Raw genomic sequence first — 14,103 nt, forward strand, 5'->3', positions numbered from 1 at the left:
CTCCAAACCTGTCCTATCCATGTATCTGTCCAACTGTTTCTTGAATGTTGGGATAGTCTCAGCCTCAACTACCTCCTCCGGCAGCTCGTTCCATACACCCACCACCCTCTGTGTGGAAAAGGTTACCCCTCAGATTCCTGTTAAATCTTTTCCCCTTCACCTTGAACCTGTGTCCTCTGGTCCTCGATTCCCCAACTCTGGGCAAGAGACTCTGTGCGTCTACCCGATTAATCCCTGACTCCAAGCCTTTTACCCCTTCAATAGACAACAGACAATAGGTGCAGGAGGAGGCCATTCGCCTTCGTGCCAGCACCACCATTCAATGTGTCTACCATGGGTAACCATTGCTCTCTTCCACCCAGCTTGGGGGTTTCAAATGATGTTTGATGCCACTGAGAATGATCACAGATCAACAGCGAACGTAGAATTCTCCAATTCAAGGTAACGCAACCGCCTCATTTTATCTATCTTCTTTTCCCACCCCCTCTCTCTCTCTATCCTGACTGTAGCGGGCAGACATTCTCCCACTATCCCATCCCCCCACCGTTCCATCACGTTGATCTATCTCTCCCTCCTAACCCCATTCTCCTGCTTCTCACCATAACCCCTGACAACCGCACTAATCAAAAATGAATCTATCTCCACCACTGACTTGTGGCCTCCACAGCCGTCTGTGGCAAGAATTCCACAGATTCACCACCCTCTGACTAAAGAAATTCCTCCTCATCATCTCCTTCCTAAAGGAACGTCCTTTAATCCCGAGGCCGTGGCCTCTGGTCCGAGACTCTCCCACTTCGGGGCGGTCACGGTGGCGCGGCGGTAGAGTTGCCGCCTTACAGCGAGTGCAGCGCCGGAGACCCGGGTTCCATCCCGACCACGGGCACCGTCTGTACGGAGTTTGTACTTTCTCCCCGTGACCTGCGTGGGGTTTTCTCCGAGATCTTCGGTTTCCTCCCACACTCCAAAGACGTGCAGGTTTGTAGGTTAATTGGCTTGGTATAAATGTAAAAATTGTCCCTAGTGTGTGTAGGATAGTGTTAGTGTGCGGGGATCGCTGGTCGGCGCGGACACGGTGGGCCGAAAGGGCCTGTTTCCGCGCTGTATCTCTAAACCGAACTAAAACTAGTGGAAACATCGTCTCCACATCCACTCTATCCAGGCCTTGCACAATTCTGTACGTTTCAACGAGGTCCCCCCTCATTCTTCTGAACCCCAGCGAGTACAGGCCCAGTGCCCACAAACGCTCATTGTAGATTAACCCAATCCCAGCTGGACAGCTACGATAATGAAATCGAAGACAGAGGTTAAGACAAAGTGAGCACGAGAAATCAGCATTGAATGAATGCAGCAAAATGGTCAGACGGTCTCATCCAGAGATACAGGGAGTGTGGTCTGCCCTCTTCAACAGATTTTCGAAGACCCTTGGAATGGAGAGGGAAGAGAGATAGAGGGGCTAGCAGTTCACCAGAAGCAGAGATCGCCGGGCCAAGCAAGCAAAGCAATTCGGAGAGCCCAAAACCTGATGGATTGAATGTGGGGAGGATGTTTCCAGCCAGTGGGAGAGTCTAGGACCAGAGGTCACAGCATCAGAATTAAAGGACGTTCAAGTCCTTGGAAGTCCCAAGTCGACGGATATTTTTTAAAGCAGAGATTCTGGAGTCCGTGATCTAGGATTCAGACAAGAAAACTGAACGTGATCTTTCATTCATTCCTGTGTTGTATGTAGGTAAACATGCGGTCACATGGATTGAACGTGGAGAGGATGTTTCCACTAGTGGGAGAGTCTAGGACCAGAGGGCACAGCCTCAGAATTAAAGGACGTTCCTTTAGGAAGGAGATGAGGAGGAATTTCTTTAGTCAGAGAGTGGTGAATCTGTGGAATTCTTTGCCACAGACGGCTGTGGAGGCCACAAGTCAGTGGATATTTTTAAGGCAGAGATAGATTCTTGATCAGTGCGGGTGTCAGGGGTTGTGGGGAGAAGGCAGGAGAATGGGGTTGGGAGGGAGAGATAGACCAGCCATGATTGAATGGCGGAGTAGACTTGATGGGCCGAATGGCCTAATTCTGCTCCTATCAGTTGTGAATGATAAATACACCAAACGCATTGCGAGACATGAAGCCTATTTGAAGTATGGATTTTGTTCGAGCTTGCAATTTTAGTTTTGGAGATACAGCATGAAGATTGTCCAACCTCGCCCAAGAGCTGAAGAAGGGGAGGAGGTGCAATGGGCAGCAAGAGGTGGAAAGAGGAGGCATTGTTGGCCCAAAGACCCTCGCTGTGGCCTCTGGCGGACAAGGCGGTGCAGACAATGGCGATGCTCCTCTTGGTCAGAGGACGTGGTTAATGGGCGGTCAAGGTGGCACGGCGGTAGAGTTGCCGCCTTACTGCGAATGCAGCGCCGGAGACCCGTGTTCCATCCCGACTACGGGCGCCGTCTGTACGGAGTTTGTACGTTCACCCCGTGACCCGCGTGGGTTTTCTCCGAGGTCTTCGGTTTCCTCCCACACTCCAAGAACGTGCAGGTTTGTAGGTTAATTGGCTAGGATAGTGTTAGTGAGCGGGGATCGCTGGTTGGCATGGACCCGGTGGGCCGAAGGGCCTGTTACCGCGCTGTATCTCAGAACTAAACTACAGGTCTGAGTTGGACTTGCCTCGGGTCCAGGGGCCACAACAAGTTGCTTCACCCAACCCAAATGTCATATGAGGAGAGAATGGAAAGACTGGGCTTGTATTCACTGGAGTTTAGAAGGATGAGAGGGGATCTTATAGAGACGTATACAATTATAAAAGGACTGGACAAGCTAGATGCGGGAAAAATGTTCCCAATGTTGGGGGAGTCCAGAACCAGGGGCCACACAGTCTAAGAATAAATGGGAGGCCGTTTAAAACTGAGGTGAGAAGAAACTTTTTCACCCAGAGAGTTGTGAATGTGTGGAATTCTCTGCCACAGAGGGCAGTGGAGGGCGATTCACTGGTTGGATTTAAAAGAGAGAGTTAGATAGAGCTCTAGGGGCTAGCGGAATCAAGGGATGTGGGGAGAAGGCAGGCACGGGTTACTGATTGTGGACGATCAGCCATGATCACAATGAATGGAAAGATTGGAAAGACTGTGGGCTTGTATTCACTGGAGTTTAGAAGGATGAGAGGGGACCTTATAGAGACGTACACAATTATAAAAGGACTGGACAAGCTAGATGCGGGAAAAATGTTCCCAATGCTGGCTCGAAGGGCCGAATGGCCTCCTCCTGCACCTATTGTCTATGTTTCTATGTTTCAAAGGAAGAGGCTGGAGGAAGCATTAACAGAAGCAGCAGGTGCCATCACCAGAGCGACAGAAGGCAGCAAAGAGAACTCATGCTTCCGGAAACCCAACAGGGAAGAGCAGGATTGGAGATGAAGACAATCGAAGACCGCAGCCAAGCCATGCAGGGGAGAGCCCAGAGGGTGGGCAGAGCCTTGAACGCCTCCTGAGGTTAACTCTGGCACAAGAGAGATGGAGCAAAGGAGAGAGAGAGAGAGAGAGAGAGAGAGAGAGGGGATGCAGGAACAGGAAGGCCAATCCCAAGTGCGTCAAGGCCTCTCTCTCCCCCCTGGAGACGGGGGGGGCAGCTCCTGGTACAGACCTGTCTTCATGAGGCTGGTGCCCTCCATCTTGTATCCGGCGCGGTCGGCCGCGGTCGCCAGGGCCTGGGTAAAGTCGCCGTCGGTGAAGATGGAGCCGGAGGAGGAGCTGGCCGCACTGGATCGGCGGCTGGACATGTTGCGTTCCTCCTCCGAGGCCGAGCCCCAACCGTTGGCCATTGAACCTGCAATGGGAAGAAAGGGGGGAGGGCAGGGGGATCAGACAGGGCCCGAGCAAGACCGCCCGCTCACGCCCAGAACGGCAAGCGGCATCCTTGATCCTCGGAACAGCGGCCGAGCTCCAGACGGGCGGTGAATCTGTGGGACTCATTGCGGCAGAACGTCCCTTCTGTGGTGAATCAGTGGAATTATTTGCCACAGATGGCTGTGGAGGCCCAAGCCAGTGGATATTTTTAAGGCAGACATAGATAGATGAGGGGGGGGGACACACGTACAGAACAGTGAACGGCTCGGACAAGGTGGATGTGGAGAGGATGTTTCCACCAGTGGGAGAGTCTCAAACCAGAGGGCACAGCCTCAGAATTAAAGGACGTTCTTTTAGGAAGGAAGGTAGACACAAAATGCTTGAGTAACTCAGCGGGTCAGGCAGCATCTCGGGAGAGAAGGATTGGGAGACATTTCGGGTCGAGACCCTTCTTCGGACTGATGCTTCAGACGCCACCCATCCCTTCTCTCCCGAATTTCACTGGAATTTAGAAGGATGAGAGGGGATCTTATCGAAACGTATAAGATTATTAAAGAGTTGGACACGTTAGAGGCAGGAAACATGTTCCCAATGTTGGGGGAGTCCAGAACCAGGGGCCACAGTTTAAGAATAAGGGGTAGGCCATTTAGAACTGAGATGAGGAAACACTTTTTCAGTCAGAGAGTTGTGAATCTGTGGAATTCTCTGCCTCAGAAGACAATGGAGGCCAATTCTCTGAATGCATTCAAGAGAGAGCTGGATAGAGCTCTTAAGGATAGTGGAGTCAGGGGGTATGGGGAGAAGGCAGGAACGGGGTACTGATTGAGAATGATCAGCCATGATCACATTGAATGGCGGTGCTGGCACGAAGGGCCGAATGGCCTCCTCCTGCACCTATTGTCTATTGAGATGCTGCCTAACCCGCTGGGTTACTCCAACATTTTGTGTCTACCATCGATTTTTCCCAGCATCTGCAGTTTTTTTCCCTGCATCTTCCTTTAGGAAGGAGATGAGGAGGGATTTCTTTAGTCAGAGGGTGGTGAATCTGTGGGATTCTTTGCCACAGACGGCTGTGGAGGCCACAAGTCAGTGGATATTTTTAAGGCAGAGGTACGTAGATGAGGGGCAACCACAATGAAACCGATGTATCGTTGGTATAAACCAGCATCTGCAGTTCCTTCCTACACGAAAATTGAAGTCACATCCGCTGGGGAGGTCAAGTGGGGAGTTGTAAGTTGCAGGGGGGGGGGGGGGGGTCATGTTCCTGAGACAAATATCACGAACCCGGGCGGTCTCGGTGGCGCGGCGGTAGAGTTGCCGCCTTACAGCGAATGCAGCGCCGGAGACCCGGGTTCCATCCCAACTACGGGCGCCGTCTGTACGGAGTTTGTACGTTCTTCCCCCGTGACCCGCGTGGGTTTTCTCCGAAATCTTCGGTTTCCTCCCACACTCCAAAGACGTGCGGGTTTGTAGGTTAATCGGCTTGGTGTAAAATGTAAACATTGTCCCTAGTGTGTGTGTGTGTAGGATAGTGTTAGTGTGCGGGGATCGCTGGTCGGCGCGGACACGGTGGGCCGAAAGGGCCTGTTTCCGCGCTGTATCTCTGAACTAAAAAGGAATTCAGGAGGTAGGGTGAGCAGAGAGGGAACTGAGCCATTTTCCGAAATCCAGCCGCACTTAATTATAGACCATTACTAAGGGGAAAGTAAATGACCTAATACTCCAGAATGCAAAACAGGAATACAGGTGAAATCCAAGACCCACAAAATTATTGCCACCCTGCTCGCTGTGTCAAATCACAAGTACTGGAGTTGCTCCAGGGAGAATTAACTTTTTAAAAACAATTCCTACCATGCTACGAGTTGGATACACAGTTTGACACACGTACACTGGCCCCATCCCCGAACTCTACCTCCGCTACATCGACGACTGCATTGGTGCTACCTCTTGCACCCATGCAGAACTCACTGACTTTATACACTTCACCTCCAATTTCCATCCTGCCCTTAAATATACCTGGACTATCTCTGACATCTCCCTCCCGTTTCTGGACCTCACCATCTCCATCACAGGAGAAAAACTAGTGACGGACATTTATTACAAGCCCACCGACTCGCACAGCTACTCCCCTACTCCCAATTCCTCCGTCTACGCCGCATCTGCGCCCGGGATGAGGTGTTCCAGACTAGGGCTTCCGAGATGTCCTCGTTTTTCAGAAAACGGGGCTTCCCCTCCTCCATTATAGATGAGGCTCTCACTAGGGTCTCTTCTACATCCCGCAGTTCCGCTCTTGCTCCCCATCCCCCCACTCGCAACAAGGACAGGATCCCCCTCGTTCTCACCTTCCACCCCACCAGCCAGCGGATCCAACATATCATCCACCAACATTTCCGTCACCTACAACAGGACCCCACCACTGGCCATATCTTCCCATCCCCTCCCCTCTCTGCGTTCCGCAGAGACCGTTCCCTCCGCAACTCCCGGGTCCACTCGTCCCTTCCTACCCAAACCACCCTAACCCCGGGCACTTTCCCTTGCAACCGCACGAGATGCAACACCTGTCCCTTTACCTCCCCCCTCAACTCCATCAAAGGACCCAAACATTCTTTCCAGGTGAGACAGAGGTTCACCTGCACCTCCTCCAACCCCATCTATTGCATCCGCTGCTCTAGATGTCAACTCATCTATATCGGCGAAACCAAGCGCAGGCTCGGCGATCGCTTCGCTGAACACCTGCGCTCGGTCCGCATTAACGCAACTGATCTCCCGGTGGCCCAGCACTTTAACTCCCCCTCCCATTCCCAGTCTGACCTCTCTGTCATGGGCCTCCTCCAGTGCCATAGTGAGGCCCGCCGGAAATTGGAGGAGCAGCACCTCATATTTCGCCTGGGCAGCTTGCAGCCCAGTGGTATGAACGTCGACTTCTCCAACTTCAGATAGCTCCTCTGTCCCTCCCTTCCCCTCCTCCTTCCCAGATCTCCCTCTATCTTCCTGTCTCCACCTATATCCTTCCTTTGTCCCACCCCCGACATCAGTCTGAAGAAGGGTCTCGACCCGAAACGTCGCCCATTCCTTCTCTCCCGAGATGCTGCCTGACCTGCTGAGTTACTCCAGCATTTTGTGAATATATCAGACTTCAAATGGTCTGGTTTGGCTCAGCCACCAAGCACGACTTCCGGAGGCTGCAACACATCGTACGATCAGCCGAGAAGGTTGTTGGCTGCAACCTTACCACCCCTCCCATCGACGAACTGTACACTGCAAGGGCCAGGAAGCGAGCGGGCAAGATCATCTCTGACCCCTCTCACCCTGGCCGCAAACTCTTCGAAGCACTTCCCTCTGGAAGGCGATTCCGGACTGTCAAAGCCGCCACAGCCGGACATCAAAACAGTTTTTTTTCCTACGACCGGTAGCTCTGTTCAATAAACAAAAGTAGGCTGTAGACACGACATGCTGGAGTAACTCAACGGGACAAGCAGCATCTCGGGAGAGAAGGAACGGGCGACGTTTCGGGTCGAGACCCTTCTTCAGACTGATGTCAGGGGAGGGGGGGGGGGGCGGGACAAAGACAGAGTGATTGAACGGGGGAGTAGACTCGATGGGCCGAATGGTCTCATTCTGCTCCTATCACTTACGAACCTATGACCTCACTGGTGGCACAGACCAACGACGGAGGACCTGCTGGTGGTCGGTTTGTAGGTGAATTGGCTTGGTATAAATGTAAAATGTAAAATTGTCCCCGCCCTGTGTGTAGGATAGTGCCCGGGCTATCGCCGGTCAGCGCGGTCTCGGCGGGCCGAAGGGCCTGTTTCACGCGCTGCATCTCATAGACAATAGACAATGGGTGCAGGAGGAGGCCATTCGGCCCTTCGAGCCAGCACCGCCATTCAATGTGATCATGGCTGATCATTCTCAATCAGTACCCCGTTCCTGCCTTCTCCCCATACCCCCTGACTCCGCTATCCTTAAGAGCTCTATCTAGCTCTCTCTTGAATGTATTCAGAGAATTGGCCTCCACTGCCTTCTGAGGCAGAGAATTCCACAGATTCACAACTCTCTGACTGAAAAAGTTTTTCCTCATCTCCGTTCTAAATGGCCTACCCCTTATTCTTAAACTGTGTGGTCCCTGGTTCTGGACTCCCCCCAACATTGGGAACATGTTTCCTGCCTCTAACGTGTCCAACCCCTTAATAATCTCATACGTTTCGATCTCGAGACTAAACTAATCTAAAATTAAAGCATTTGCATTATCATTGAAATTAATTCCTTTCACAACAGGGGGGGCGGGAGGTTAATTTGGATATTAAACATTTCCTTCCGAACGCATCTGAAGAGGAGAAATGTCAGGGTAAGACGGTGTCTCATCAAGGCTTGATTGCACCTGTGTTGATGGGGTGAATTTATGATCGCACATTCGTTTCCCAGGAGATAGTTCACACCAGAGGGTCGCTGGCCCTGGAAACGTGCAGTCTATTAACCACCTGGGAGGGAGCACCTCAACCAGAATCACTCGGATAATGGTCGCATTAACATTTTTATGAGATAAAACGGCCTCTCGATGACTTCCTTAACAAGCGTGTAATTCCTGTTGGAAGGCGATCAAGCTCGATACTGTAACAGGATGACACCTGAGACCGAGAGTCTGCTTTGATAAAGGGTGAACTATCTTCACAAGGATTTGCAAGGTTGAGTGTGGTTTGGGCCGAGGCAGAAGGGAACCATTCTCGTTCCTCAAAGGCAGGGCAGGGCGTGCAGCGTAGGTTCACCAGGTTAATTCCCGGAATGGCGGGACTGTCGTATGTTGAAAGACTGGAGCGACTAGGCTTGTATACGCTGGAATTTAGAAGGATGAGAGGGGATCCTATGGAAACGTATAAGATTATTAAGGGGTTGGACACGTTAGAGGCAGGAAACATGTTCCCAACGTTGGGGGAGTCCAGAACCAGGGGCCACAGTTTAAGAATAAGGGGTAGGCCATTTAGAACAGAGATGAGGAAAAACTTTTTCAGTCAGAGAGTTGTAAATCTGTGGAATTCTCTGCCTCAGAAGGCAGTGGAGGCCAATTCTCTGAATGCATTCAAGAGAGAGCTGGATAGAGCTCTTAAGGATAGCGGAGTCAGGGGGTATGGGGAGAAGGCAGGAACGGGGTACTGATTGAGAATGATCAGCCATGATCACATTGAATGGCGGTGCTGGCTCGAAGGGCCGAATGGCCTCCTCCTGCACCTATTGTCTATTGTCTATTAAAACGTGAACGTTGCTTCCCACGACACCGCCTCTTCAAAAACGAGGGGTCGCCAACTTCCTCACTCCCAAATACGGGACAAAAGGTGACGTTACCGCCCCCCAACCACCCCCCCCGCGCCCCATGTGACCTCGCCCAGCCAGGGAGTGGGTTGCTACGCAGCCTCCGTTAGACAAACACACTCGGCCCCGCTCCCCGAACGCACTCCGTTAGCCTACAGTATCCAGGCCTACAGTGTCCGGGCCTACAGTGTCCGGGCCTACACTGTCCGGGCCTACAGCGTCTGGGCCTACAGTGTCCGGGCCTACAGCGTCCGGCCCTACAGCGTCTGGGCCTACAGTGTCCGGCCCTACAGCGTCCGGGCCTACAGTGTCCGGGCCTACACTGTCCGGGCCTACACTGTCCAGGCCTACAGTGTCGGGGCCTACAGTGTCCGGACCGACAGTGTCCGGGCCTACACTGTCCGGGACTACAGTGTCCGGGCCTACACTGCCCGGGCCTACAATGTCCGGGCCCACAGTGTCCGGGTCTACAGTGTCCGGGCCTACACATATATGTGCATCGGTCCATCTGTACAGTACATGTATGTACATCTATCCATCTGTATAGTACATGTATGTGATTATGTTTAGTAATACTTTTAGAAACATAGAAACATAGACAATAGGCGCAGGAGGAGGCCATTCGTCCCTTCAAGCCAGCACCGCCATTCATTGTGATCATGGCTGATCATTCTCAATCAGTAACCCGTTCATGCCTTCTCCCCACATCCCTTGATTCCACTAGCCCCTAGAGCTCTATCTAACTCTCTCTTAAATTCATCCAGTGAATCGGCCTCCACTGCCCTCTGTGGCAGAGAATTCCACAAATTCACAACTCTCTGGGTGAAAAAGTTGCTTTTCACCTCAGCTTTAAATGGCCTCCCCTTTATTCTTAGACTGTGTGGCCCCTGGTTCTGGACTCCCCTCGACATTGGGAACATTTTTCCTGCATCTAGCTTGTCCAGTCCTTTTACTGAACTCAATACAAAAAAAGGAATTTCATTGCACCATGTACACGTATAAACAGTTAATGAGAAAGATAGGCAGAAGACAGATGTTTACAAAATGGTGATAATTAGATTAGAGATCAGATAAAACGGAGTGATCGACAGTGAAAGGGTGAATAGAGATACTCGACTAGATGAACTTGCAAGCTCATTATTTCCTGAATCAATAACTGAGAGACTCCAGAATCTCAAAGCTGATGGATATTTCAGAAGATAGAAGCAAAATGCTGGAGTACCTCAGCGGGTCAGGCAGCATCTCTAGAGAGAAACATAGAAAATAGGTGCAGGAGGAGGCCATTCGGCCCTTCGAGCCAGCACCGCCATTCATTGTGATCACAGCTGATCGTCCACAATCAGTAACCCGTGCCTGCCTTCTCCCCAAATCCCTTGATTCCACTAGCCCCTAGAGCTCTAACTAACTCTCTTTTAAATCCATCCAGTGAATCGGCCTCCACTGCCCTCTGTGGCAGAGAATCCCAGCGGCAGGCCGATGTCCGACCCAGGCCTAAGGCCTTGCTCACCGGTGACCGAGCTCTCCAGGTTGTCTATGCTGGATCCAGGGGTGTGCGCCATTCCCCGCAGAGGTCTCGCCAACTCCAGCGCCTCGTCCTCCTCCTCCTCTTCCTCGTCCTCCTCCGGCACGTCTGTCTCTAGGTCTGAGATGAGCGTTCCCGAGATGTAGCCGAGGGGTAGAGCAGGCGCCTGGGGTGGGAGGGAGCTGGCCTGGATTTGCCTGGAGGGGCAAAGACAACACAAAAACATTCACAATGAGCTGATGGTTGAGTTTAGTTTTAGTTTAGTTCAGAGGCACAGCACGGAAACGGACCCTTCGGCCCACCGAGTCCGCGCCGACCAGCGATCCCCGCACACTAACACTATCCTACACACACACTAGGGGACAATTTACACCCTACACCAAGCCAATTAACCTACAAACCTGCACGTCTTTGGAGTGTGGGAGGAAACCGAAGATCTCAGTTGTACAGGACCCTAGTGAGACCGCACCTGGAGTACTGTGTGCAGTTTTGGTCTCCAAATTTGAGGAAGGATATTCTTGCTATTGAGGGCGTGCAGCGTAGGTTTACCAGGTTAATCCCCGGAATGGCGGGACTGTCATATGTTGAAAGACTGGAGCGACTGGGCTTGTATACACTGGAATTTAGAAGGATGAGAGGGGATCTTATCGAAACGTATAGGATTATTAAGGGGTTGGACACGTTAGAGGAAGGAAACATGTTCCCAATGTTGGGGGAGTCCAGAACAAGGGGCCACAGTTTAAGAATAAGGGGTCGGCCATTTAGAACTGAGATGAGGAAAAACTTTTTCAGTCAGAGAGTTGTGAACCTGTGGAATTCTCTGCCTCAGAGGACAGTGGAGGCCAATTCTCTGAATGCATTCAAGAGAGAGCTAGATAGAGCTCTTAAGGATAGCGGAGTCAGGGGGTATGGGGAGAAGGCAGGAACGGGGTACTGATTGAGAATGATCAGCCATGATCACATTGAATGGCGGTGCTGGCTCGATGGGCCGAATGGCCTCCTCCTGCACCTATTGTCTATTGTCTATCTCGGTGAAAACCCACGTGGAGAACGTACAAACTCCGTACAGACAGCGCCCGTAGTCAGGATCGAACCCACGTCCTTCTTCTATTCCTCTCATGATTTTATACATGATCTTTAAACTACTTTACAAGGAAACAAAGAAAGTTTCCTCAAGGTCGGCATGGTGGCGCAGTGGTGCATGGTGGCGCAGTGGTGCAGTGGTGCAGTGGTGCAGTGGCGCAGTGGCGCAGTGGTGCAGTGGCGCAGTGGTGCACTGGTGCAGTGGCGCAGTGGTGCAGTGGTGCAGTGGTGCAGTGGTGCAGTGGTGCAGTGGTGCAGTGGCGCAGTGGTGCAGTGGCGCAGTGGCGCAGTGGTAGAGTTGCTGCCTCACGGCACCAGAGACCCGGGTTCCATCCCGACTACCGGCGCCGTCTGTACGGAGTTTGCACGTTCTCCCCGTGACCTGCGTGGGTTTTCTCCGGGTGCTTCGGTTTCCTCCCACACTCCAAAGACGTGCAGGTTTGTAGGTTAATTGGCTTTGGTAAAAATTGTAAATTGTATATTGTAAATTGTCGCTAGTGTGTGTAGGATAGTGTTAGTGTACAGGGATCGCTGGTCGGCACGGACTCGGTGGGCCGAAGGGCTCTGTTTCTCTAAACGCTTTGCTCTGCATGCTATCCAAACAGGTCAGATGAAAGCACGCATACACGTACAATCAGTTCAAACAAATTACCATGCTTGGTTGATTACCTTATTACCTTAAATTACCTTACCAGATTGATTACTGAGATGGCAGGACTTTCATATGAAGAAAGACTGGATAGACTCGGCTTGTATTCGCTGGAATTTAGAAGATTGAGGGGGGATCTTATAGAAACTTACAAAATTCTTAGGGGTTGGGCAGGCTAGATGCGGGAAGATTGTTCCCGGTGTTGGGGAAGTCCAGAACAAGGGGTCACAGTTTAAGGATAAGGGGGAAGTCTTTTAGGACCGAGATGAGAACATTTTTTTTCCACACAGAGAGTGGTGAATCTGTGGAATTCTCTGCCACAGAGGGTAGTTGAGGCCAGTTCATTGGCTATATTTAAGAGGGAGTTAGATGTGGCCCTTGTGGCTAAAGGGATCAGGGGGTATGGAGAGAAGGCAGGTACGGGATACTGAGCTGGATGATCAGCCATGATCATATTGAATGGTGGTGCGTACAGGCTCGAAGGGCCGAATGGCCTACACCTGCACCTATTTTCTATGTTTCTAAACTCAAGTGCAATAGGTGCAGCAAAGGGCAAGAAGATACAGAGTGCAGGATATAATTCTCAGCACTGTATCTCTGAACTAATCTAAACTAAAGATAGACACAAAATGCTGGAGTAACTCAGCAGGTCAGGCTGCATCTCTGGAGAGAAGGAATGGGCGACGTTTCGGATCGAGACCCTTGTAAGCGAGGTTATTAAGAAAACTCTTGGGTCTTCACAGAGCAAGGGACCAAGGAACACAAATACTGGTTCGAGTCGTACTAGTTTGTTATTTTTAGGAGTATGCCAATAAAATGTAATCTATGTGCACTGTGCTACATTGCACAAAATAATCTAATTGTAGGTAGCGTAATAATGGGCAATCAAAGTTAATGGGCTGTTTTCCTGAGTTAATGGGCGTGTAACTGAGATCCCAGGTTTAGATCAGCCAACGTATTAGTCACCCGTTTAGTTTCGTTTAGAGACACAGCGCGGAAACAGGCCCTTCGGCCCACCGAGTCCGTGCCGACCGGCGATCCTCGCACACTAACGCTATCCTGCACACACTAGGGACAATTCACACACTTCTACCAAAGCCAATTAACTTACGATCCTGTACGTATTTGGAGTGTGGGGGGAAACCGGAGCACCCGGAGAAAGGTCACGGGGAGAACGTGCAAACTCCGTACAGACAGCACCCGTAGTCGGGATCGAACCCGGGTCTCCGGCGCTGAGAGGCAGCGACTCTAACGCTGCGCCACCGTGCCGCATAGCGGTTCTATCAAAGGTGGTCCCATTAAGGGGTGGTCTCAACAAGGGTGATCCCACCAAGAGATGGTCCCTCCAAGGAATGGTCGCATCAAGGGGTGGTCCTACCAAGGGGTGGTCCTACCAAGGGGTGGTCGTGCCAAGGGGTGGTCCTACCAAGGGGTGGTCGTGCCACGGGATGGTCGTGCCAAGGGGTGGTCGAACCAAGGGGTGGTCCCAGTGTGGGGTGGTGCCACCTTATGCAGATGAGTACGGGTGTCAGCAGTTATGGGGAGAAGGCAGGAGAATGGGGTTGAGAGGGAGAGATAGATTGGCCACGATCGAATGGCAGAATGGACTTGATGGGCCGAACGGCCGAATTCTGCTCCTAGAACATTTGAACTTATGGTCCCACCAAGGGAATGGTCCAATCAAGGGCTAGTGACAACAAGGCTTGGTTCCCAA

The 14,103-nt window shown here is 51.6% G+C and overlaps 1 protein-coding gene across 1 annotated transcript in view; it reads right to left on the minus strand.

The window, feature by feature from the left end:
• robo2 (roundabout, axon guidance receptor, homolog 2 (Drosophila)) overlaps positions 1–14,103 on the minus strand; it is a 122,818-nt gene that overhangs the window by 21,606 nt on the left and 87,109 nt on the right. Inside the window, exon 16 of the mRNA XM_078409756.1 lies at positions 10,643–10,854. Within this exon, the coding sequence (XP_078265882.1) occupies positions 10,643–10,854 (212 nt within the window). The remainder of the gene's footprint in view (positions 1–10,642; positions 10,855–14,103) is intronic.

Source organism: Rhinoraja longicauda, chromosome 12 (assembly GCF_053455715.1).
Source record: "Rhinoraja longicauda isolate Sanriku21f chromosome 12, sRhiLon1.1, whole genome shotgun sequence".
Taxonomy (NCBI): Eukaryota; Metazoa; Chordata; class Chondrichthyes; order Rajiformes; family Arhynchobatidae; genus Rhinoraja; species Rhinoraja longicauda.